At 46.4% G+C, this 27,102-nt stretch overlaps 1 protein-coding gene across 1 annotated transcript in view; it reads left to right on the top strand.

The window, feature by feature from the left end:
• The window catches only part of LOC147700479 (putative cation-transporting ATPase 13A4), a 941,662-nt gene that overhangs the window by 513,514 nt on the left and 401,046 nt on the right, over positions 1–27,102 (top strand). The window contains exon 15 of the mRNA XM_086929645.1: positions 469–555. Coding sequence (XP_086785771.1) covers positions 469–555 — 87 coding nt within the window. The remainder of the gene's footprint in view (positions 1–468; positions 556–27,102) is intronic.

Genomic DNA, 27,102 nt, shown 5'->3' with positions numbered 1-27,102 from the left:
TTTTTTCATAAAATACTTAATCACCCTGGTTCCGTCATGAGTAGTGTTCCCTTGTCTTTCCTTTAAGTCATATTAACATAAAACATTCCTTTAAAGCCAAACATTTTGGCATTGCCAATGCTTGTTTTTGGTACTGTTCTCTGGCTAAAGAGGAAAGACTAAACTTTTAATGGCAATTTGTATAAAAAGGGCACTTTTGGTTTCAAGATGGCCTTCAAGCACTGCTTAACAACTGAGGCTCTGCTGAGCTCTGTCGGACGCAAACATCCTATCGATTATTTAAAAAAAATTAACTGTAGTATCTTGAAACATTTAGAGATAGAATTGTTATGTTATAGGACCACATATAATTTACTAATCTTATATATGAGTTTATGATTTTATTTAATTAAACAATATATATATATATGTGTTGTTAGTTACATTGATTATCACTGCCCTATATGATTTTCTTCTTTTTGCTGCCAGGAGGTTGAGGATCAGAGTATCAGTGAAGACGTCGTTGGGAAGCGAACATCATCAATGATTCTCAAGCCCGGACCGAAGGCCACTCAGGTACTTACATTTGGGATGGAAGATTTACAAAGATTTGACGCAACTCAATGCAGCACTTGCTGTGCCGCCTCCAATGGAGAGGGCGGGAATGAGCCATATCGACTAAGTTATGGTGCATTCCTCTTCTCCCCCTGTGCTGGCTGCCAAGAGTCGACCGAGGCTCCCACGCACCATGCTGCAAGGGTGCCTACGTTACAGCCAGGATTGCTTTTGCGCATTAAGGGGCACCTTTCTGCGACAAACCAATGCTCAGAGGCGTTTTTCTCTTTAAATGTGAGCTGAAGAATGCAGCACATGCAGAAAGAGTTAAGAGCAGAGAAATGCACACATTTACATAAAGCTCTAAATAGATCAAACCATCTTGAACTGCTGGTCGATACTATGGAAAAAAATAGAACTAATTATAAAATTAAATTAAATTAAATTAAAATGTTAGGAAAAGGTTGCAGTATTCAACATTGATGTAGAATAAGGCATCTCAATTACACCTGAGCACCATACGTGTTAGTTGAAATTGCTGGTAGCCGGCAGGCTAACCAGTCCGGTGATGCTCTACCCAAATCCTAATAAATCCACAAAAGATGTTTTGAAGTTCTTCAATTTCACTTCTTTACTTGTTGTTTAGGTGCATAAATCTTCAGTATATATCATTTGTAAACTTCATCATCAATTCCATTGAAAATTCAAATTCATGTATGGCGATAGACCTATTGCTCCACCAGAACCCAATGCATTTCGGGTATGTAACCCTTCATCAGGGGTAACTGCAATAAAATTTGAAAAAGTGATGTCATCAACGAGTCAGTGGAACCCTAGCTCATTACCCCCAGAGTGTGTGGTCACCTCGTATCCCACCAAGTGTATGACAGGCAACTGTGTGTCAAAGATTCAAACCAAAGTCCAGCAATCTAAGACCAAATTTGGCAGATACATCATGCGATTAAAAAACATTACAAACCAAGGGCCTCAGTTATGAGAAGTGACGCATCACTGCGTGAAAGCACTGATGCATCACTTCTCAGTGCGCCCTCTTTGCGATATGTTTGATGCGTCATATTTACTGTATGACGCATCATGTCGCAAGGAGGTACAGATACGTCGGAATTTCTGACGTTTCTGAATGGTGCAAAAGTGACACATTGCTGGAGTGTGTCACAAAAGTGACGCAACTCCAGCAATTTGTCCTTTCACATGGGGTAATCCTCATGTGAAAGAGCCTGCGTCAGTCTTACGCCTGCTGTGACGCAGGCGTAAGATATTGACACATTTGCGTCCTAGAAGTGACGCAGTGAAATGTGATAGATTTCACTGCGTCACTTCAACGACCCTTTCTTGCGTCAATACGCCCCCCTTGCATACATTATACCTGGCGCAGGTATAATGTGGCGACGGGGTTTAGAAAGTGACGCATTTACCTAGATGCGTCACTTTGTAAATATGGCGCAACAAGGCGCATTTTTTACGCCACTGGTGCGTCACAAAAGGGTGACACACCGGCGGCGTAAAAGTGATGCACAGCCTCGTAAAATGAGGCCCCAAGTGCTTAGAAAGTGACCTCACAAACAAAAACCATAATCCAACAAGCATTGGTAAATGCATTGGGTTTTGCCTATGTGATTACTATTAAGCTGTTTTTTGTTGTAAGTTATAGTTTGTTGAGTGTCATGATTCTCTCCCTGCACTCTCATGCCCACCACCAGGGGGCCAAATTGTGTGACATTCCAGTGTACTAATAATCTTCCGGACCCTCCCCTGCATGCATATATAGTGACTTCCAGCGATTTCGATGCTTCTTGGAAATTGCCATCCAGTCCAAATCCATGCCAAGGTTTTGTAGAAGCCAGCTGCTCATGCTTGAAACTCCATCACATAGAATTCCTTGCTACTGCTTAACCTCCACCCCTGCAGGCCAAGGATGGGTGGAAGAATGTAGCACACCTGTGGCCGACTGCTGCTAGCCTGCTCGCACCTGGTGCATGTGCTTACTTTGAGCTCTGTTAAGCCCAAACCCATTTCAGTCCAGCGTTGGTCATTGTAGCTGTGTTCTGGTGAGACCGATCCTGGTTGCCTGAGCTTTTGTTATCCCTGTTTCCTGAGCTTTTGATATTGCCTGATTCCTGAGCTATAGCTGTTCCTTGTGCCCGAATTAACACTGCCTGCAGTGCTACCTTCTTTCCTGAGCTCCTGAGCTATAGTTATTCCTTGTTCCTGTTCCTGAGCAGCAGCTTTCCTTGTTCTCGATTTGCACTGCTTGCAGTGCTCTCTTGACTCATCCTTTCCTGAGCTCTAGACATCTCCTGTCTACAAAACTAGCACTGCCGGCCAGTGCTGCTTGGATTCCAGAGATACAGCTATTCCTTGTCCTGAATGAGCACTGCTTGCAGGGCTTCCTAGATTCCCTGATTCTAGAGCTATAGCTATTCCTTGTCCTGAATGAGCACTGATTGCAGTGCTTCCTAGATTCCTTGATTCTAGAGCGATTGCTATTCCTTCTCCTGAATCAGCACTGCTTGCAGTGCTTCCTAGATTCCCTGATTCTAGAGCGATTGCTATTCCTTGTTGCTGAACCAGCACTGCCTTCAGCTCGATTTTAATTCCTGAGCTTAGCTAATTCCTTGTTTCTGAACTTGGACTGCCTGCAATGCTACCTTATTTCCTTGATTCCAAATTCATTACTTCTCTAGTGCTCCCTTGAGCCTCTCTCCTTCTGTATTCACCTTTCCCCAAGCCCTGCATGTCTTTCTGTTACCTTTGTTCCAGTTCCTGGTTTGCTGTTCTTCCTATTCCTGCTGTCTTGCTTCTAGTTTCCTTGTATGTTTGTTACTTGCTTTCTGCCAAGTGTGCCCTTTGTGGATACTCCTTTCCTGTTAAGCGCTCCTCCTTGCTAACTCCTTGTCTACCAGTGTGTGTATTTAGTTCTACCCTCTTGCTGTTACCTCCTTGCATGTTCCTGTTTGATCTCCAAGATCCGCGGGCCCAACGGACAACCTACGAGGTGTTTCTTGTTCACTGTGAGTATTGTCTTTGAGTTCCATTTATATCACCACCATAGGTATCAGCTCCACAGACCCTGCTTTTACATGTACATCCTATATGTGGGTAGTTGCAATCAGAATCTGAACAGCAATTGTGGGTGAGGAACTTCCTGAGCTTCAGTCTTACCATATGGAGCTCTGAGGGCTTTACCCCACACCCCCTTTATTGTTAATGTTGTTATATATATATATATATATATATATCGCTCTCCTGTCTTGGGTGTTGGCTATTCTGAATGTTAAATCACCTCATGAGTGCCTGACCTTTCTGAGTCTTTACTATCTTTTTCCCTTGGCCGGCATCCCCTTTGAATCACTTTTTTCCTCTGACTCTCTGTGTGATCCTGGGCACTGTGAACCTCCTCTTTCTGCTTACTTTTTCTACTAGCAGTCCATGCCCAAGTCCCCGACTGTGACCAAATATAGTCCCGGACAGTTCTGACAAGTTGTGCAATATAAGTTACTGAAACTCTGTTATAGATTTATGATTTGAGCTGTAGCAATGCTCTTCACAGTTAGAGGTGAAGTTTTCTTTTATGCACCACGAGGAGCTGTGATGTATTTTAGTGTGCAGCCTACACTGCAAGAAGAGAGCAGGTGTATTAGTGGTTAGAAGACCAAGATTTCACAAGCACAGCCCAATCGCTGTGCAGCCGAAACCTAAAAGCAAGGTCTTCTTCCTCCTCCTTTAGTATCGGTCAGGTGCACAGAGACCTTTGGTGGCCTGTAAAGCAGTATGGTTCATTCCCAGCACCCCTGAATGACCGGCCTTGTTTCTTGGCAGTCAATCAAGTTTCCTGACAGACAGATATTGGCTCACTCTTAGACGTTGGCTCTAATTTTGCAACACAAAGCACAGAACCACACTCCCATCATAGAATCATGTGACCAGGACAGATTGAGCAGTGTAAATAGCTGGATGTTTTATCATTTACTACATGGCTGTGGGCTCTGTCCATTACACATGTGTTTGAACATAAAGAATGTTTCTTCTTGTTCGCCCTCTTCCATGTAGGAAAATCTGGATGTGTGTTCACTGCTCACAGTAACCACCATGAAACAATTATAAACCAGCAGGGAGGGGCTTTTCTCTTTTATTTTACACAGCGCAAAGTCGAACCCAAATCTCGTCTGACCGGTGTTGTGTAATATCTGGTATCCCCTTGGGATCAGGTATCCCCTCCGGCCCCTCTAATGAGGTCCTCTAAAGGCAAATCATTGTCATACCTGCAAATGAAAAGCAATTGAAGGTGTTAATCACCATAAGGGAACTCACCTGTGAGAGGAATAAGGCGGGTGATAGCCATTACCATGGGGGGCAAGAGCCAGGCATCTCATGAAACCTCCACCATCGGAGACACGCTGGCAAGGGGTCTCAATAGACCACCCCCGTCAGAATGAAGGCCGGGAGTTTGACACCTACAAACATGGCAATGGGGTGAAGGAGAAATGCTGGTAATTCAATTACCTGTAATGGTCCCTGTGTCCACCAGTGGCCAGCTGCAAGGAAAGCAGAGTCTGTGAAGGAAATTGCCATTTTGAGCCTGGGCACAGATGGAAAGACATGAATAAAAATACAAGTGAAGGTGCAGGACAGGATCAATCAATAAATCATTTGTAAAGCGCACTACATACCCATGAGGGTCTCAAGGCATGGGGGGGGGGGGGTGCTACTGATCGAACATCCAGGTCTTTAGTATCCTCCTGAAGGTCAGCAGGTCTTGGGTCTGTCGTAGGCTCAGTGTGAGGCTGATCCAGGGGTCTTATTTATGAAGGCCTTGCGCCACCGGTGCGTCACTTTTTCCCATTTTAAAAGTGACGCACCGGCGGCGCAAGGCCTTCATAAATAAGGCCCCAGGTCTTGGTGGTGAGGTGGGAGAAGAATCTCCCACCGGTGGTTGTTCTTCGGATGTGCGGGACGGTGGTGAGTGAGAGGTCGGCATAGCGTAGCTGGCGGTTGGGGATGTAGAAGGAGAGCCGTCTGTTGACATAGGCTGGGCCAGTCTTGTAGAGTGCCTTGTGTGCGTGGGTGAGGAGCTTAAAGGATATCCTCTTGTTGACGGGGAGCCAATGCAGGTTTCTCAGGTGGGGGGTGATGTGGCGTGGTCTGTCGAGAATCAGTCGTGCCGAGGCGTTTTGGATGCGTTGTAGTCGTTTGATGAGCTTGGTCGGGGCTCCCGCTTAGAGGGCATTTCTGTAGGCGAGTCTGCTGCTGACGAGGGTCTGGGTGACTGTTTTTCTTGTATCTTTCAGGATCCATCTGTAGATCTTGCGGAGCATGCGGAGGGTGTTGAAGCAGGTGGAGGAAACGGTGTTGACTTCCTTGGTCAATGAGAGCGTTGAGTCGAGGATGATTCCCAGATTGCGTGCGTGGTCGGTGGGAGTCAGGGCTGTGTCATAACGGGCAGAACTGTGGACCTAAGAGCTGGGAGCCCAGGTTTGAGTTTTGGCGTTGGCTCAATATCCACTATAAGCACCCTTGAAATGTGTGCTAACACAAAAATATTATATCAAAAACATTGGCTACAGACAAGAAGCAGCCTTCAAATGCATGCAGGGAGAGATTTTGTTTAAGTGAACAGGGGAATAGGACCTTGAGGGGACTACAAAAGTTACTTGACTCCTTTTCCACCTTCATGGGGGATCAGGACCTTATGTTATGCAGGTGGGCCCACGCTCAAAAAAGATATTCCAATTTAGTGTAGGATCCGCCAAGATTCAGCGCACCAATGCTTTCTCATATTTGGGGGTCATATTGGATGAACAGCTGAAATTGGGCCCCCTTAAACAAAGAAAGAAGGGAGATCAGGTGCAGGTGAATGCGACTACCTTTAATTTTGCCTCCAAACTGGGTAGGAGACCGATTGCGGCCCTTTTAAAAAAGTATCAGGCTAATTGTGGGGCTACGGTCTCCTATTGCAGTGAAATATGAGGGCATGTCGCAAAAGATACTTTACAAGTGTCAGACAATGTATTTTTGAGGCGCTTATTGGGAGTTCCGTGTGGTACTTCTAACTTGGCGGTACACAAGGAATTGGGGGTGCCCTATTTGAGCGATACGTTGGCACTCCGTCCTATCACACTTTGGTCGAAAATCTGTTTGAGTGAAGATCCATCATTGAATCGTTTATTACTGAAAGAGTGTATGACCTTGGATCATGCTCTCTTCATACCCTGGCTTAGATCTGTTAAGAACAGCCTTGAGCGATTAGATAGAGATGAACTGCATGATAATACCCAAACTATTAACTAAAGAAGAGGACTTGGAGTGGATAAAAGTAGCCTTCATTAGCCTCAGGACCTTAGAGAGGGAAGTGTTGGAACTGAGGAAGTCTAGTGTGTGGAAATGTATAATGTTAAAAACAACTCCGTTGACCGGGCCATATTTACTGGGGCCTTTTAGCATATAAGAACGCTTTTAAATGACTAGGTTTTGTTTAGGCCACTTTGATATTGTTGGCCATGCCTCGGGGGAGTTGCAGGGGCCTGTTGTTAGGACCCTGTGACTGTGACCATGAGTCTCCAAAGGATCTGTTAATTTTTTTTGAGGTTTTGTAAAATGTATCAGGTGTCTCGAAATGCTTTTATCATTCCTATTTTAAAGAGGGTGAATTTTAAGCAGGTCCGCCCTTCGCTCATTTATTCACAAATGTTTCAGGAAGATTGTACTTCTTTTGTTTTCAGCTTTTTGAAATCTGCAATGAAGGCTAAGTCTTGCCTCGACTGAATGGTCAAAGGGATTGTGTATTTAACTCTGTATTCATAGATCTTTGGGGCATATCAGCAAGGGCCGGCGATAATTATCACTCAGCGCGCTTAGCGCAAGGAAATTTATCGCCGGCTAACAATGAATTTTATCACTGAGATAGCGTGCTATCAGCAACGGTTTTCTCCATAGCGATAACATTCCATGCGCAAGCTGCCAAATGTGCGATTATCGCTGGACATCCAGCGATGATCTCACAACGTTTGGCGATAGCTTGATGATAGCACAGGGCAGACTTATCCATGATATCCACCGTCCATTGGATATGATAGCTAAGTCAGACTGAAAGCAGGCGTAAGGAAAGTAGCGATAACCACGGTTAGCGCTACTTATCTTATTGCCATGCAAGTTAGCGGGAAGTTTGTTGATAGGAGAAATGCTGGTTAGCGACATTTCTCACGTTATTTTTGTGCAGAACGCCCACTTTGCATCTCATTAGGGATGCAAAGCTGGGCGATGAGGGAAAGGACGTTAAGGCAAGGTCTCATGCGATAGCGTAACCTTGCTTATAATGCAATATAATTATCGCCGCTTTTCGCCCAAAAACGGACGCTAAAGCGGCGATAATTTTATCGCGGCTCCTTGATGATATGCTTCTTTGTTTGTTATAGAATTATCTCGTGATGAACTGTGCTAATTTTTACAAACTTTCATGTATTGGTAACTTTTATGGTTTTAAATGCTAAAACCGAATAAAGTTTGGTATTGGTTTGCTTTGATTTGAAACAGTGGAATAGAAATAAAAGAAGCAGAATAAGGTAAGAGACAAACTGTAGTGAGCTGTCCAACCAAAGCTCAAAACACAAAGTGCATATAAACATTAATTGGGCCGCAGGAGTCTGATAAGAAAAAAACACAAGGAACAATATGAAATATATGCTTGCAGCAAATAGACATGGAGGAAAAGTAATTGGCTGGTACAGGAACCAATGAAAAGCAAGGGGGCAGGACGAACGCCCCTTTTAGGATTTATTTTAACATAGATTTCACAAGCACAGCGCAAGTACTGTGCGGGCGAAACCTAAAAAGGATCATGCCCTGGACTTACCAAAAAACAGACTTACATGTGACAAAATGCTAACCGATAGTACAACATAGATGTGAATTTTACAATTGAATCCGTCCTTGGCTCATCGTGTACTGCAAGAGTCTTATTTAATATAAAAAAGGAAGAATTCAGTCTAGAGTGATCGCACGTAAAGAAAAAAGATAATGAAGTGTCCGCATTGTGCTCTTATTGCCCAACAGTTTAAAGGCAGTATTATAAATGTGAAGGCAGTGTTTTCAGACTTATGCTAAAACGAAAAGCGCTGTAAATAAATGCGGTGCCAAGACAGTGATACAAGGGTGGAGGGACTCAGGCTTTTTATGAGGTCTAGCACATCCACCCCTAAAGCTATGAGAACAAGGAGTGTGCAGTTCCTATGTGGGGATATAGGCCTCTTGATGTGGTGAATCAAGGGGAGTGCTCCTTTTAGGAGCAAGGACCCTCACACACCCCATGGGGTGTCATGCTTCATCATCGGGCAGCTCCTCGTCGGGCCGGCTCTGCAATGCCCAACGGGCCCTCACACACCCTGTGGGGTGTCATGCTTCATCATAGGGCAGGTCCTCGTCGGGCCGGCTCTGCAATGCCCAACGAGCCCTCACACACCCTGTGGGGTGTCATGCTTCATCATGGGGCAGCTCCTCGTCGGGCCGGCTCTGCAATGCCCAACGAGCCCTGTAAAAGCACAACATTTTGTGAATAGGGATAAGAAGGGCACATACAAGGTTTCAAAAGAAAGTGGCTTTATTGCCAATAAGCTGCAGCTGAGACAATTTGCAGGACTGCAAAGTGATCTGGTTTTACAGTGAGGAAATCAGTCTTTATATATGTTTTCACAGACCCCTGACACATTATTCATTAACTACTACATTGTCGCGTGACCATCTCAGCCACGTGTACATTAGAACATCATGGTGCATTTCAGAAATATGTCTACGTTCACACTTTACATTATTCCTGACGGATCTGACCATGCAGATGCTGGTTAATCTTTACACCACTACCTCCTGACCCACAGCCTTTGGTCGGTTATCTTTGAAATGTCAATGTGCACTGTTTGCTCTTATCAGCAGAGGCCCGTGTTTTCTGCTTTCCCCATACAAATGACGCACTTGCTATCTGTGCTGAGCAAACACTTTACCCTTTCACTTAACCGGGCAAGGGCAGAGCAAACTTGGCACGTCCTAGGTCAGCGAACCCTTTCTAGGAATTGGCTCGCTGAACTGGCTCTATAAACAGGTGAAAGCTAGTGAATCATTAAACAAGTTGGAGTTACAGCAGAATGGGCACGTACACGTTCACTTGCCATTCTTTCTGGTTTCAGCCGAATTTCAGACAACTTAATTTTAACCATTTGTGCAGCATGGAGCTACCTTCCATTATGAGTGGCTCATATCATTTACAGGCAGATGTCAGGCATAAATTAATATAAACTACGGTATTCATTGAAGAGGGCCAACTAATTTTTCATCTTTTACAAAATGACCCTTTGAACCTTAGTTTAAAATAATTTCATCACGAAGCATATCACAATTTAATAATTATATTGTCCATTCTTATCATTGTCAGAAATGTCTATGTTCATCAACTCAGTAGTGACTGTTTGCATCAGCATTCTTTCTTTTTCCTTTAATCTCCTCCCTTGGCATTTTGTCAGCTGTCCCCATAGTTGACAGCACATTGGCAGGCAATTAATTATTAGACAACAGCCTATTATTAGTAGGAAAATTGTTATGAACACCATTCCTATCTTCCAACCCCATGCGCTCAACCAACTCCAAAGTGAACCTCCTATATCCCATGTACCAGAATCCTGATGTGCTTCTACACCTATATGATGCAATCTTTTTATTGCTTCCCTGACATTAACAGAGGAGTCAGGGACAAAGGTGCAACAGAACTCCCCTATAATTGCACAGACTCCTCCCCTTTCTGCTAGCATTATGTCAAGAATCATCCTATTTTGTAACGAAACTAATCTCACAGCTTGAAGCTCTACTGTAATATTTTCAAGTATACTTGTTGTTTCATTTATTGTTGCTTCTAGTAGCCTGGACAATCTACGTATATCCCCTGAGTTGATAGATGGACCAATCCATGGTATCACTCCTTTAAATATGTCACCCGCTATCTGTGATGCTGTATCTCTTTGATCCACACTTCCCCTGCCTCGCCGTGGTACATGTCTTTGCATGTCCCTTCGTACTTCCTTTGTGTCTTTTATTGCTATAGCAGGTAATACAAAACCTAGGTGACAACAACCACTCCAACTTGTTGGAAGCCATGTATAAGCCTTCTCTCCACAAATGAAATAAATTGAGTCACCTACGTAAAGTGGAATGCTAATATTTCCGGCCGTCATTTCAAATGTCATGTTACAATTTGTACTATTGCCCATCTGATAGGTCCCATTACTCTTAATACAAATACTCCCTATTGCGTTGTGTTTTCTTAATTTTAACTTCAAAAATGGTATATTCTTATTTGCCTCTTTTGATGGGCCTGCTATCCCAGTGCTTGTATTCTGAGTTGGAAAGAGCGGAGTAAAGATGTCAGATAGGGGAAATGTGACATTCTGTTCTATTACCTCCGTGCAGTTCCCCAGCGTCAGAATATCTGCCATATATTTGTTATATAATGTTCCTGCAGGTGGGGCCGTAGTTGTCCCTGCACCAGCAGTACTTTTCTTTAAATTCTGCAAAACAGCTATTAGTTCTATGTTTACTATTGTTATGTAAATGGCATAACAGGATGCTGCAAAAGGCAGTGGGACTTGAACCAGGGGCAAACTTTGGTCCACCGAAGCTGGGAATTGCAAACATATCCAGTAATTTCCCCTTGGTAATATCTTATTTGTATGATGCAACAAAGTTACAAAGGAATTGTGGTGCATATCTTCTCTGTGGGCTATTTCTTCAGGTGACAAAGTGTATGCAGGTATTGTAGCAGGTGTTGTTGGTGTTGGGATCAACTGTTCCATGGGATAGAACACATCCAATAGGTATACAGTAATTAATGCTAGCAATAACAGACAGAATATCACCCCAGGTATGCACATTTTAGACTTATACCATTTTTTTCTTCATTTATAGAGCTGTATTTTCCCTATCCATATCTATCTATCTAATCTTATACTTTCTTTAATTGGATGTAGTGCTATTGAGGACACTATATTGTGAATTATCACTGTGAATCTTTACTATAATATAACCTAAACACACAAAAAGCATAAACACATATAAGGTGAGGCTGTAGTATAGAATATATTGCGAACAGCTATTCGGTAATATTTCAGATGGTCTCTGAGAATTTCTTGGTACTTCTCGCCTCCCAAAGATATGCATGTAATTCTTGTAATGCACGACCCTTTGGTCACGTATTTCAACCTTTAGTGCAACCTTACTTAATTTTTACAATATTGTCCACTGTACCTCCCCTAAAGGAGCTTTTTGAAGCAGGTTGTCTTGCCAACCTGTGAAAAAGTTATTTGCTGGTTGCCGCAGCAGCACGGGTGCTCGCAGTGACAGGAGGACTCGCAAATACCTCCCGGTTCAGTTCATCTACTAATTGCTGCAGTGGCACGGGCACTATGCAGTTACAGGAGGACTCGCAAATACCTCCTGGATCAGTTCATCTACTAATTGCTGCAGTGGCACGGGCACTATGCAGTTACAGGAGGACTCGCAAATACCTCCTGGATCAGTTCATCTACTCAACGTTGTACTGGCCCACTTTTTACTATGAACTCCCTGATGAAGTGTGCTAAACTTTTCCTGTTTTGCAACTGAGCTATTACTCCTGGTGGTAGTGTGCAATATACCCTAGTTGAATTTTCTTAGTCAGAAAGTACTCTACTCAAGGCTTCTTGTAATGCTATACTATTTAAATCTCACATTAGTTGGTATTCTAGCTGATCAAATACTTCCTCAAGGTAAATGAGTGCGTCTTCGTTGTCTTCTTCACTGCTATTCTCAAAGTCAAAAATTGTTGTCAAAATATCTGTTAGGATAACATCTAATAGTAGTACTTCATCTATTTCCTGCAGAAGATCAGTTACCAGAATTACTGACATTTCATCTCCTTCTTCTTTCTGACCTCAAATTGTACCTCTTTTCCTCTTTGATCAGTTCTGGTGTTGGCATGTGCTGCTGACCTGGGTCTAGGCTGGATGCAGTGTCAGGAGGTTCCCTCTTTATATGGCTGGCGTGTATCCAAGATTTGTTGTTGGTGCACTTCACTGCTGTCTTTGTGGCGAGCAGGACTTGCTGCGAACCCTTCAATCAATCAATCAATCAAGGCATTTATAGAGCGCGCTACTTACCCAGAGGGTCTCAAGGCGCTTGGGGGAGGCGGTGGGGTGCTGCTACTGCTCGAACAGCCAGGTCTTGAGCTCCTTCCTGAAGGAGAGGTGGTCTTGGGTCAGGCGGAGGTCGGTAGGGAGGGTGTTCCAGGTCTTGGCGGCCAGGTAGGAGAAGGACCTTCCTCCTGTTGTCGCTCTTCGGATGCGGGGGACGGCGGCGAGGGCGTGGTTGGTCGATCGGAGGTGGCGTTTGGGAGCGTAGAGGTTGAAGCGGTTGTTGAGGTAGCTCGGGCCTTGGTCGTGTAGGGCTTTGTGTGCGTGGGTGAGGAGACGGAAGGTGATTCTCTTGTTGACGGGGAGCCAGTGCAGGTCTCTCAGGTGTCCGGAGATGTGGCTGCGTCGGGGGATGTCGAGGATGAGTCTGGCTGAGGCGTTCTGGATCTGCTGGAGTCTATTCTGGAGCTTGGCGGTGGTTCCAGCGTAGAGGGCGTTGCGGTAGTCTAGTCGGCTGGTGACGAGGGCCTGGGTGACCGTCTTCCTGGTCTCGGTGGGGATCCACCGGAAGATCTTCCGTAGCATGCGCAGGATGTTGAAACAGGACGCGGAGATGGCGTTGACTTGTCTGGTCATGGAGAGGGAGGAGTCCAGGATGAAGCCCAGGTTGCGTGCGTGGTCTGTCGGTTTGGGTGTGGTGCCCAGGGCGGGGGGCCTCCAGGAGTCTTCCCAGGCGGAGGGCGAGGAGCCAAGGATGAGGACTTCCGTCTTGTCTGAGTTCAGTTTCAGGCGGCTGGTCGTCATCCACTCAGCTACGTCTTTCATCCCTTCGTGGAGGTTGGTTCTGGCGGCGGCGGGGTCGTTGGTCAGGGAGAGGATCAGCTGGGTGTCGTCGGCGTAGGAGATGATGTTTAGGTTGTGCTGGCGTGCGATGGCCGCAAGGGGGCTCATGTAGACGTTGAAGAGGGTGGGGCTGAGCGAGGAGCCCTGAGGAACACGGCAGATGACTTCCGTGGCTACAGATCTGAACGGTGGTAGGCGGACTCTCTGTGTCCTTACAGTGAGGAAGGAGATGATCCACTTCAGTGCCTTCTCCTGGATTCCGATGTTGCTGAGGCGCTGCACTAGGGTGCGGTGGCAAACAGTGTTGAACGCCGCGGAGAGGTCTAGGAGGATGAGGGCCGCTGTTTCACTGTTGTCCAGCAGGGCTCGGATGTCATCGGTGGCAGCGATGAGGGCGGTCTCGGTGCTGTGGTTGGCTCGGAAGCCAGACTGTGAGGGGTCGAGGGATCCATTTGTCTAGAGGAAGGCGGCCAGCTGCTTGTTGACGGTCTTCTCGATGACTTTGGCTGGGAACGGTAGGAGCGAGATGGGGCGGTAATTCTTGAGTTTGGTGGGGTCCGCTGTTGGTTTCTTTAGTAGAGCGCTGAGTTTGGCGTGCTTCCAGCTCTCAGGGAAGGTGGCGGTGTCGAAGGAGGTGTTGATGATGTCCCGCAGGTGGGGTGCGACGACAGCGTCGGCCTTGTTGAAGACGTGGTGGGGCAGGGGTCGGTCAGAGATCCGGAGTGGATAGAGTTCATCGTGCAGATGGTGTCTTCTGTCTTGACCTGGGTCCAGGCGCTGAGGGTGGTGGTGGGGGTCGTTAGTGCGGTCGTGGGGAGGGTTGTTTGTGGGCTGAAGCTGTTGTGTATGTCAGCGATCTTGTTGTGGAAGTAGGAGGCAAGGGAGTTGCAGAGGTCTTGAGAGGAGGTGATGTTGTTGTTTCTGGCGTTGGGGTTGGAGAGCTCTTTCACGATGTTGAAGAGTTCCTTGCTGTTGTGTGCGTTGTTGTCCAGCCGGTCCTTGAATGCTGTTTTCTTGGTGGCGCGGATCAGTTGATGGTGCTTCCGGGTGGCGAGCTTGAGGGTGGTCATGTTGTCCGGTGTTGGCTCCCTTCTCCAGGCTTTCTCGAGGGCTCGGCAGTTCTTCTTGGAGCTCTTGAGTTCGTCGGTGAACCATGGGGCCTTATTGCTGCCGGGTCTGCTAGGTGGGGTCCTCAGTGGGGCGAGGTCGTCTGCGCCGTTGCTGACCCACTTCGTGAGGTTGTCGGCGGCCTGGCTGGGGTTCCAGCGAGCTTGAAAACAGTTGGACCTCTGGAATGCCTTGATGAGTACCCAGTCACCCGGCTTGAACTTGTGCCCCTCGACCTGCAGTGGCTCTGGAAGGGCCCCCTTCACGTGCTGGTTGATAGAAGCAAGAGTGCGTGTAAGTGACATGCAGTAATCATTCAACAATTCATTCGTCATCATAGGCAGAGCATTTTTGTCCGGAACTCCCCAAGCTACCATTGACAACCCAGTGACAATTTTGTGTGCACTGAGTTTTGGTCATCTGGTGTGCTCCTCATGCTCATTAGGGCAATAGGTAAGGCATCCATCCAGGTCAATTTTGTGTCAGCACATATTTTTGCTATCTTGCTCTTGAGCACGCCATTTTTTCTTTCTACTGCACCAGCGGCCTCTGGATGACAGGCGCAGTGTAGCTTCTGCTGTATTCCCAAGGCTTTGCATGTCAATGTTATTATTTCATTTTACAATATTGTCCACTGTACCTCCCCTAAACGAGCTTTTTGAAGCAGGTTGTCTTGCCAACCTGTGAAAAAGTTATTTGCTGGTTGCTGCAGCAGCACAGGTGCTCGCAGTGACAGGAGGACTCGCAAATACCTCCCGGATCAGTTCATCTACTAATTGCTGCAGTGGCACGGGCACTATGCAGTTACAGGAGGACTCGCAAATACCTCCTGGATCAGTTCATCTACTAATTGCTGCAGTGGCACGGGCACTATGCAGTTACAGGAGGACTCGCAAATACCTCCTGGATCAGTTCATCTACTCAACGTTGTACTGTCCCACTTTTTACTAAGAACTCCCTGATGAAGTGTGCTAAACGTTTCCTGTTTTGCAACTGAGCTATTACTCCTGGTGGTAGTGTGCAATATACCCTAGTTGAATTTTCTTAGTCAGAAAGTACTCTACTCAAGGCTTCTTGTAATGCTATACTATTTAAATCTCACATTAGTTGGTATTCTAGCTGATCAAATACTTCCTCAAGGTAAATGAATGCGTCTTCGTTGTCTTCTTCACTGCTATTCTCAAAGTCAAAAATTGTTGTCAAAATATCTGTTAGGATAACATCTAATAGTAGTACTTCATCTATTTCCTGCAGAAGATCAGTTACCAGAATTACTGACATTTCATCTCCTTCTTCTTTCTGACCTCAAATTGTACCTTTTTTCCTCTTTGATCAGTTCTGGTGTTGGCATGTGCTGCTGACCTGGGTCTTGGCTGGATGCAGTGTCAGGAGGTTCCCTCTTTATATGGCTGGCGTGTATCCAAGATTTGTTGTTGGTGCACTTCACTGCTGTCTTTGTGGCGAGCAGGACTTGCTGCGAACCCTTCAATCAATCAATCAATCAATCAAGGCATTTATAGAGCGCGCTACTTACCCAGAGGGTCTCAAGGCGCTTGGGGGAGGCGGTGGGGTGCTGCTACTGCTCGAACAGCCAGGTCTTGAGCTCCTTCCTGAAGGAGAGGTGGTCTTGGGTCAGGCGGAGGTCGGTAGGGAGGAGTGTTCCAGGTCTTGGCGGCCAGGTAGGAGAAGGACCTTCCTCCTGTTGTCGCTCTTCGGATGCGGGGGACGGCGGCGAGGGCGTGGTTGGTCGATCGGAGGTGGCGTTTGGGAGTGTAGAGGTTGAGGCGGTTGTTGAGGTAGCTCGGGCCTTGGTCGTGTAGGGCTTTGTGTGCGTGGGTGAGGAGACGGAAGGTGATTCTCTTGTTGACGGGGAGCCAGTGTAGGTCTCTCAGGTGTCCGGAGATGTGGCTGCGTCGGGGGATGTCGAGGATGAGTCTGGCTGAGGCGTTCTGGATCTGCTGGAGTCTATTCTGGAGCTTGGCGGTGGTTCCAGCGTAGAGGGCATTGCGGTAGTCTAGTCGGCTGGTGACTAGGGCCTGGGTGACCGTCTTCCTGGTCTCGGTGGGGATCCACCGGAAGATCTTCCGTAGCATGCGCAGGATGTTGAAACAGGACGCGGAGATGGCGTTGACTTGTCTGGTCATGGAGAGGGAGGAGTCCAGGATGAAGCCCAGGTTGCGTGCATGGTCTGTCGGTTTGGGTGTGGTGCCCAGGGCGGGGGGCCTCCAGGAGTCTTCCCAGGCGGAGGGCGAGGAGCCAAGGATGAGGACTTCCGTCTTGTCTGAGTTCAGTTTCAGGCGGCTGGTCGTCCTCCACTTGGCTACGTCTTTCATCCCTTCGTGGAGGTTGGTTCTGGCGGCGGCGGGGTCGTTGGTCAGGGAGAGGATCAGCTGGGTGTCGTCGGCGTAGGAGATGATATTCAGGTTGTGCTGGCGTGCGATGGCCGCAAGGGGGCTCATGTAGACGTTGAAGAGGTTGGGGCTGAGCGAGGAGCCCTGAGGAACGCCGCAGATGACTTCCGTGGCTGCAGATCTGAACGGTGGTAGGCGGACTCTCTGTGTCCTTCCAGTGAGGAAGGAGATGATCCACTTCAGTGCCTTCTCCTGGATTCCGATGTTGCTGAGGCGCTGCACTAGGGTGTGGTGGCAAACAGTGTCGAACGCCGCGGAGAGGTCTAGGAGGATGAGGGCCGCTGTTTCACCGTTGTCCAGCAGGGCTCGGATGTCATCGGTGGCAGCGATGAGGGCGGTCTCGGTGCTGTGGTTGGCTCGGAAGCCAGACTGTGAGGGGTCGAGGGATCCATTTGTCTCGAGGAAGGTGGCCAGCTGCTTGTTGATGGTCTTCTCGATGACTTTGACTGGGAACGGGAGGAGCGAGATGGGGCGGTAATTCTTGAGTTCGGTGGGGTCCGCTGTTGGTTTCTTTAGTAGAGCGCTGAGTTCGGCGTGCTTCCAGCTCTCAGGGAAGGTGGCGGTGTCGAAGGAGGTGTTGATGATGTCCCGCAGGTGGGGTGCGACGACAGCGTCGGCCTTGTTGAAGACGTGGTGGGGGCAGGGGTCGGTCGGAGATCCGGAGTGGATAGAGTTCATCATGCAGATGGTGTCTTCTGTGTTGATCTGGGTCCATGCGCTGAGGATGGTGGTGGGGGTCGTTGGTGCGGTCGTGGGGAGCGTTGTTTGTGGGCTGAAGCTGTTGTGTATGTCAGCGATCTTGTTGTGGAAGTAGGAGGCGAGGGAGTAGCAGAGGTCTTGCGACGAGGTGATGTTGTTGTTTCCGGCGTTGGGGTTGGAGAGCTCTTTCACGATGTTGAAGAGTTCCTTGCTGTTGTGTGCGTTGTTGTCCAGCCGGTCCTTGAATGCTGTTTTCTTGGTGGCGCGGATTAGTTGATGGTGCTTCCGGGTGGCGAGCTTGAGCGTGGTCATGTTGTCCGGTGTTGGCTCCCTTCTCCAGGCTTTCTCGAGGGCTCGGCAGTTCTTCTTGGAGCTCTTGAGTTCGTCGGTGAACCATGGGGTCTTCTTGCTGCCGGGTCTGCTAGGCGGGGTCCTCAGTGGGGCGAGGTCGTCTGCGCAGTTGCTGACCCACTTCGTGAGGTTGTCGGCAGCCTGGCTGGGGTTTCAGCGAGCTTGGAGACAGTTGGACCTCTGGAATGCTTAGATGAGTACCCAGTCACCCGGCTTGAACTTGTGCCCCTCGACCTGCAGTGGCTCTGGAAGGGCCCCCTTCACGTGCTTGTTGATAGAAGCAAGAGTGTGTGTAAGTGACATGCAGTAATCATTCAACAATTCATTCGTCATCATAGGCAGAGCATTTTTGTCCGGAACTCCCCAAGCTACCATTGACAACCCAGTGACAATTTCGTGTGCACTGAGTTTTGGTCATCTGGTGTGCTCCTCATGCTCATTAGGGCAATAGGTAAGGCATCCATCCAGGTCAATTTTGTGTCAGCACATATTTTTGCTATCTTGCTCTTGAGCACGCCATTTTTTCTTTCTACTTCACCAGGGGCCTCTGGATGATAGGCGCAGTGTAGCTTCTGCTGTATTCCCAAGGCTTTGCATGTCAATGTTATTATTTCATTACAGAAGTGACTGCCATTGTCTGAAAATATTGTTTTTGGGACCCCAAAACGTGGGATCAACTCCTTTATCAGGCACTTGGCTGTTGAGATGGCATTATTGTGTTTTACCGGGTATGCCTCTATCCATTTTGAATACATGCACACCACCACCAGGATATACCTATACCTAATTAGTAGGGGGCATCTCCACATAGTCTATTTGCAGGGCTTCAAATGGCATTGTTGGTTTTTGAAAGTGGCCTTTGGGTACTTGAGCAGTCTTACCCACATTGTACTGTGCACATACCATACATCTTTGACATATCTCCTGTGCTATTTTTCTTATGTTCTTGTTCACCCAGGATTTGTCCAATCAGTTCATTATGGCATCCCTGCATATGTGTGCCGGGCCATGCATGGCCAAACACATAGAGTAGACCATCCTGTCTGGTAACATGTACTTCTCCTTAGTGTCATTCCTCCAGCATCCTTGAACAAATGACCTATTCTTTGACCAACTCATCTGTTCCTCTGATGTTGCTCCTTGTTGCATTAGTCTTATACCTTCACTTGTTAGATCTAGAGACTTCACTTCATCAGGTAAGTCTTGGGCCTTTAGTACTAGTGCTGAATTATTTCTTGCTGTTGGAGTTCTGGACTTTTTTGGTTCCGTCCAGAGGTGTCAGGGTACAACACCCAAAGACCCCGGAGTCCCACCTGCCTTGGTGCACAAATGAACAGAAACACGGGCTTCTCGATGGTGGCGTCAAAGACCAAAGGTTTATTACTGCAGGGACACAGAAGTCATAGATACTACACACGGGCAGTAACCAGGAGCCTGTTCGATTTGTACAAAGTGGGTTGCTCCTTATATACCAAAAATTGTGCTCTAGGCAAATATTTCACATGTCGGTACATTCCCAAACCTTTTGTGTCTCTAAACAATAAATATTTGGCGTTACACAGGAACTGTCGATAATATCTGATACCAAACATCACGAAGAGGGGTTCCCACCAGTCCATCACAATCCCTTGTCAATATTGTATTCAAGAGCCGGACCGCCTCATCGTAAAGTTCGTTACCTCCCCCTAATAAAGGCCCAGAAGGAAAGGAGCAGAGCCAGGTGCAGAAGATAGAAAAGCGGGATAAGAGATGTTTGTGGGTTGTAAATGGGCAAGGCTACCGGCTCCGGCCGCCTAATCATGATCAGGTACAATGGACACGAAGACCAGTTTGGCAGGACTGGCCTCGGGCAGAGGAGGCAGTCTTTGTCGAGTCATGCAGATACAGCGTGATTTGGTTTAAGGTGCACGTGTCATGTACGAGGTGAATCTCCGGCTAAAGCTACGTGTCCTTAATCAAAGTGGAGTAAATGAAGTGATCAGAGGCTATTGCATATGTGAGGGCAAGGAAACACAAAATGGCGGCCACGATCTAAGATGGATGCCGTGTGTATATCAGAAATGTGTCAGTGGAAGGAGTGCTCTTGCTCGTAGCGTAGCGGAACCACTAGGATATACTAAATGGATCATTTGCGGTTCACTGATACCATTTTTATGTATTTCCGACAAACTTGAAAACACGGGTTCAAGTCGTCACGGAACCGTCACGGAACCTCAGACCCTCCTTTTGCCCTTACATAGGCAATTACTCAATCTATGTCTGAATCTAGTTCTATGCTCATCAGGTCAGTGACATGCTGTTGTATCATCATCCTTTCTCGTGTCTTTTCTCCAAACGCAGGTGGTTTTCTGAGACAAGTTGCAGCACAAAGACTACACAGAGCAGGACCACACTGGATAATCAGACAACATGAGAATAGGAATACTAAGATGACACCAATGACCATTAGAATCTTCCATCCCCACACTGAGATCAGAGTCCAAACCCACTCCATGAAGGACCAGTTTCCCTTGTCTACATGTATTGAGTCCGAAATCTTGTGCAACTTAGAGATCGCCTCGTAAACTGTTGGAGCATTATTAGGAATAAAGACACAGCAGCTCGATTGGATCATTCTGCATACCCCACCTCGATCTGCAAGTATAACATCTAGAACCATACGGTTCTGCAATGTCATGAGTCTATCCGCCTGAAGCTCAGCTGTCAGATTGCTAAGGGCACCAGCAGTTTCGGTAATAGTAGATTCGACTACCCGTGTTAGCTGACGTATGTTTCTACTATTGGCCATAGGCCCCCAGAACGGAAGGAAGCCTTTGAAGAAGTCTCCAGCTTCCTGACCAGCGGTATCTTCCTTGCTGAAAACACCTCTAGCTACTCTTGTTCTGTGGTAATCCGGTGAAGCAGTGTATGTCGGAGGTAACAATCGAGCAATATAACATGATCCTGAGAAGTCGGCAGGCAACCATGTATAAGCTCTGTCTCGACAAATGAAGTAGGTACCCCTAGCAGTGAGGAAGGCAGGGGAAGAGTTAGCCGGAAACACATAAGTCTCTACGCACTCACTCCTCCCTAGCTGAGCTCTCGGATTTCTCCCATTACCTTGCAAACAGACCTGACCTCGGTGAGGTACGACCCAGATTGGAGTTGAGCTTTTACGCTTGCTTTCTCCTAAACTAAGGCGATACTCTGAAGTATTCCAACTTAAATATACTCGCAATTCGTCTCTAGGGTAAGATGGAGTATTATTGACGTCCTTGACCATGTCAATAATTCCCTGGACTAAGGCTTTGTTGGCAGAGTTATATTTAGTGGAACGTGGTGGACGTGGAGGATAGGTTTCAAGGGCATAAGCAAAGATGGTTTGGAAGGCCTGAAATGATCCATTATAGCTGTAAGGCAAAACCAAATAGGGAATACCTTTATCCATAGTGTGAGGTATCAAGCCACACACCCAGCAGTCTGTAGTGTTAACCACCAGTTGGTGTTGGTGCAAGAGCTGCACAAAAGTGTTATTAATGAATTCTGAGCGTCGAGCTTGCTCATGTTCTGGAAATGAGTGAAAAGAGTGTATAGAAGAAACAGTAGAAATAGCTGGATCAAGGGGAGGCACTGTAGAAACTGGCACAAAAATCAAATTTATGCTAAAGACAATTCCACCCACCAATGTTGCTAAAACAATCAAAAATGTAATGGCACATTGCATCAAGAAACATTTGCTGTGAAGAATTCTATTAAGTCTGTTTCTGCGAACGTAGATCACATTTTCTCGTTGCAGCGCAGGAAGTTCCATCTTCTACAATCCGCTCGCGACCACTGATGATGTGTACGTAGATGAAAATGCCTCTGTCAGCCCTGGGAGTTCCCAGAACTAACAGAAAGATCGACCTTGTGTCAGACCCCTGCAAATTCAAACTAGGCACACAGCCACGACCCTACGGCTACCCAGACGGCAAGGCAATTTAAAAAAAACAATAAACAATAGCAAACTTCCTGGCTGAAAAGCAAAAGTTCAATATATATATATATCAAAATCACAATATGCAGTTGCCTGCTTTATTTGTCCGTTTTATGGCTTCTAAGGTTGTATCTCTTCTTCGCTGGTACTGTCTGATCGGAAAATAGTGTATCACTAGCAGCTGTTGTAGAGTTTAAGTTCGCAGATAGCAAAGTTTCTTTTGATGCTGGAGACAAATGTTCAATGTTCAAAGCAGTCTTTTCAGGAGGAGAGTCAAGTTTCAAAGTGTCAGTAATCAAACCGGCATCGCTGAAAGGGACAAATTTCGGAGTTATTTCAGATTCGGAGGCACCAATTCCCTTCTTCACCCAGTCGTCGTAGGGCAGCGGCAGTGGAACACGCTTTACGTGAGAAGCGTGGATCCAGTGCTTGCGACCAGCAACACGTACAGCTGTCCTCGTCGCCAGCAGGACCTGGAAGGGGCCGATGTAGCGAGGCTGAAGATTCTTTGTCCTCGCAAAATTTCTGACCACCACGTGGTCGCCGGGTTTCAGCTGATGCCCTGGACTCTCCGGAGGTTTTGGCAAAGCATCAAAGACCTGTTGATGAATAAGACTTAATTTAGCAGTCAAGTCGTAAAGGTAGTCTATCAACATAGGATATTCAATGGAGCAAAACCTTTTAGGCCTTGGCACACCCCAGATATTTGCTGGGCGGCCAAACACAATCTCATATGGAGAAAGCCCTATTCTAGAATGCACTGTTGCTCTCGTTGATAACAAAGCCAAAGGAAGTGCGTCTGGCCAAGCCAAACCTGTGGATGCTTGTATTTTGGCTATTTTAAGCTTGAGGGTGCCATTGTAACCCTCGACTAAACCAGCAGACTGGGGATGGTTTGCACTATGGAATTTTTGTTTCAATCCTAGACCAGCACACACACTCTGCATAACTTTCCCTATAAACTCACTTCCGTTATCTGACCATACAATCCGTGGCATTCCGTACCTAGGGAAAAATTCTTTTAGAAGAATTTTGGCAGTAGATAGAGCAGTGTTGTCCTTTAGTGGGTATGCTTCTATCCACCTGGAAAAAGCACAAACTACCACCAGGACGTATTTTAAATTGTTGCAGCGTTCCATGTGAATGAAGTCTAACTGAATCACTTCAAAGGGACAGGAAGGAGGAGCAAAATGACCAGCTGGAGTTGGAGTTCCCTTGCCAGGATTATGCATCAAGCACACCATACAATTTTTCACCACTCTCTCTGCACACTTACTGATTCCCTCATTCTTCCAGACCGGAGCTAACATTTTACATATCCCTTTAGAACTTATGTGCGCCACTCCATGCGTCATCGTCACTACTGCAAGCACATACGCATCAGGCAACATCCAACGCTGCTGTTCTGTCAAATCGATCCAACATCCATTCGAGTCCAATTTGCCCGTACTTTCTCTCCATACACGTTTCTCTTCCTCAGTCGCTTCTTTCTGAATCTCTTTCACACTTTCCATAGTGTCCTCACACATTCCAGACTCAGCAATCCATCTTGCAGACGTAGCAACATACATTCTACTCATCATGTCTCTAGCTGTTTGTTTAGCGGTTTCATCAGCAAAGGCATTTCCCCGACCAACATCATCCGTGATCGCTTTATGAGCACTGCACTTCACAATCGCAACTTCAGTCGGTAAGGTTAGAGATTCCAACAAGTCGTTAACTAGCTGACCATGTTGAATCTTAGTCCCATGGGACGTAATGAAACCCCTTTCTCTCCACAACCGGCCAAAACTATGGGCCACGCCAAATGCGTACTGACTATCTGTAAACACATTCACTCTCTTTCCCTCAGCTAAAACACACGCTCTCGTAAGAGCTATTAATTCTGCTGCTTGGGCAGAATTCTGACTCACTCTTGCAGTCTCCACAATCGTCTTCAAAGTCGTTACCGCGTAGGCAGCAGTCACATCACCATTCTCCAATTTAAAACATGACCCGTCCACATACAGCGTACCATCCGGGTCGGATAGGGGAGTATCCCTCAAGTCGATGCGACCTTTTGTCTCTTCCTCCATTTTGAAATAGCAGTCATGTGGCTCAGAATCACTCGACTCTTGATCAGTCGGCAACAATGTTGCTGGATTCAATACATTGCATCTTTTGATCTGAATATGACTCGCTAATAACGTCAGCTCGTAACCAGATAATCTCGCACTAGTAAGGTGTTGTGTCTTCGTTCGGTTCATGAGTGTATCCACTGCATGAGGAACCATGACCACTAGCATATTGTTCATCACCAAACCAGCAGATTGTCGAATGGAAGCTGCAGCTGCCGCTGTAGCCCTCAAACAACTAGGCAATGCTCTAGCTACCGGATCTAATGTTGATGAGAAATACGCACAAGGGCGTTGTTTATCACCAAACTTCTGTGTCAGAACACTCAACGCGCAACCTTCTCTTTCGTGAACGTAGAGCGTGAATGGCTTGCTATAATCAGGTGTACCCAATACAGGAGCTGAACACAGTGCTTTTCGTAACTCAATAAAACTCTCTTGACATTCATCAGACCATGGCACCGGACTCGGAACATTTTTCCCAGTCAAAGCTACCAATGGTTTCGCTAAAAGTGAAAAATTTGGAATCCACTGCCTACAGTAAGAGGTAATACCTAGAAAGGCACGTACTTCTCTCTGTGTGCGCGGAACACTCATCTGCGTAATTGCTTTTATTCTCTCTGGGGTCAACTTCCTTCCCTCCTTTGATAAGAGGTGACCTAGGTAGGTTACTTCTTGGCAACAATATTGCATTTTGGAAGGTGACACCTTGTGATTCAAATTAGACAAATGATGCAATAGTGAAATTGTAGCTGCTTTGCAAGTTTCCTTGTCATCGGCAGCCACTAAAAGATCGTCTACGTACTGTACTAGGGCAGAACCTGGAGGAAGGACAAAAGAATCTAGCTGACTTTTTAAAGCTTGACTGTAAATGGATGGACTTTCACAATAGCCTTGTGGAGCGCGTTTAAATCTGAAACTGCGACCTCCTAAACAGAAGCCGAAAATATCCCTACTTTCTTCAGCTATCGGAATGCTGAAAAAGGCATTCTTAAGGTCTATAACTGAGAACCACGTAGCTGTGGCAGGAATCAATGTTAACAAGGCAGTAATGTCTGGCACTACAGGAAACTGCGCAATTACAATCTTATTAACTTCTCTAAGGTCTATGACAAACCTATAAACTGGAGGCTTTGTAGGATCAGTTCGTTTCAAGATCGGCAATACAGGACTGTTACAGACATTTCCTCGCGTTTCTTCAACCACACCTTTCTTAATCAAATCTTGCACAATTAGTAAAAGTGCACGTTCTCCTTCACTTGAGATTTTATATTGAGGAATTCTTGGAAATTTTACATTCGCTTTCAAAGTTACTACATACGGTGGAATTTCTAGTAGACCTACATCGTTGGGACCAGTCGCCCAAAGAGAATCAGGGAGTGAACGTAGCTCCGGCGGGAGTGCATCCATTGACAAGTACATCGGAGAGGTGAGTCTTTTACCCAAAGTAAGCTGTACTCCTTCCGGAGAACAGTACAATGTCGCATATAGTCGTTTTAACAAATCTAAACCAAGCAGATTTTCATTACAACCTGTCGTCAAAATCAGGGGTGCTTTCAAGTGACACGGTCCAACAGAAATAGACAAAGGACCAGATATCGGGTTGTACACAGGGGCGCCTGAAAAACCTACGGAAACATTTGTTGAGCCAGACAAAGGTGCGCCAGGGAGTTTCGCATGCATGATAGAACTTTTCGCGGCACCAGTATCCAACAGAAACGGTTCGACTACACCTGATGTTGCTACTGCGACATAAGGCCCACTCTGATCCACTGGAACTGATACTACTCCCTTTCTCTGTCCATGGCTGTCCTAGTACCCATTTTGTTGAGAATCCTCATCTACTTCACAATAGTCTTCAACAAGATATTGTTGAGATCTATTTTGCTGAGCAGATTGTCCATTTCGTTGATCAAAGTGATTGGAGGGACGATCATTCGTTTGTGGAGGCATAGCACCTCGTCCTCGTCCTCTAGAATTCTGCACAAAACCACCACGACCTCTCTGAGCTGCTGCTGCATTATTTTGCGCTAAGATCGGACATTCATTTTTATAGTGACCCTCTTTCTTACAGTACGCGCACTGATTCCACTGATATTGAGGCCTTGATGTACTATAATCTGTCCTTTGATATGAGTTTTGCTGTGTATTAGTCTGATTCGTACGAGGCGGATACGCCTGCTGCAAAAGAACTTTAGTTTTTAAATCTTTCGTTTTCTTCTCTGATTTCTCCTTTTCCTCTTTATCCCTATTTTCGTAGTACTGTGCAGTCGCAAGTATTTGCGCTGTCGTAGATACAGCCCACGCACTTTCTGAGTCTTTCAATTTATTGCATAATTCAGGTAACAAATTATGCACAAATTTATCGACAAAGAGTCTTTGTCCCCCTTCTGTGCTCATATCCTGACCACTATGATCTACAAAAGTCTCTTCGAACCTCGTGAAGAAGTCCGAGACGCTTTCGTCTTTCTTCTGTTTACACGCTGACAACTTGTCCCAATTAACACGCAATGCTGGCATCAGAGTCTTCATTAAATCAATTATTCTACCTGGCAGATTAGCAATCAAAGGTTCGGGTTTCGCACCACCTATTTGTTGAGCATCTGCTGCAGTGATAGCTGCCCAATCACCACCTAAAGTAGCCTGATGATCCTCTCTACGAATTTTAGCCCACACTGGTTGCGGAACTACATTACCAAACAACATATCAATGTCGGCTAAGTTCATTATACAAGCCTCAACTGTCTGCGTCAATTCCTTGTAATATCCAGCTGGATTCTTACGTGGATCTGGCAAGGCCTGTTTCACTGCTAACACTTCTGCTCGCTTCCATGGAATATGTATCCATACTCTTTGGAACTGTGCTGGAGCAGCTGCAATTCCTGCATTATCATCACGTTGTACTGCTTCGCGCCAAATTGGAG

This window comes from Lissotriton vulgaris, chromosome 7 (genome assembly GCF_964263255.1).
Source record: "Lissotriton vulgaris chromosome 7, aLisVul1.2, whole genome shotgun sequence".
NCBI lineage: Eukaryota > Metazoa > Chordata > Amphibia > Caudata > Salamandridae > Lissotriton > Lissotriton vulgaris.
The sequence above is the reverse complement of the archived record's forward strand: the minus strand, read 5'-3'. Positions and strand labels throughout refer to the sequence as shown.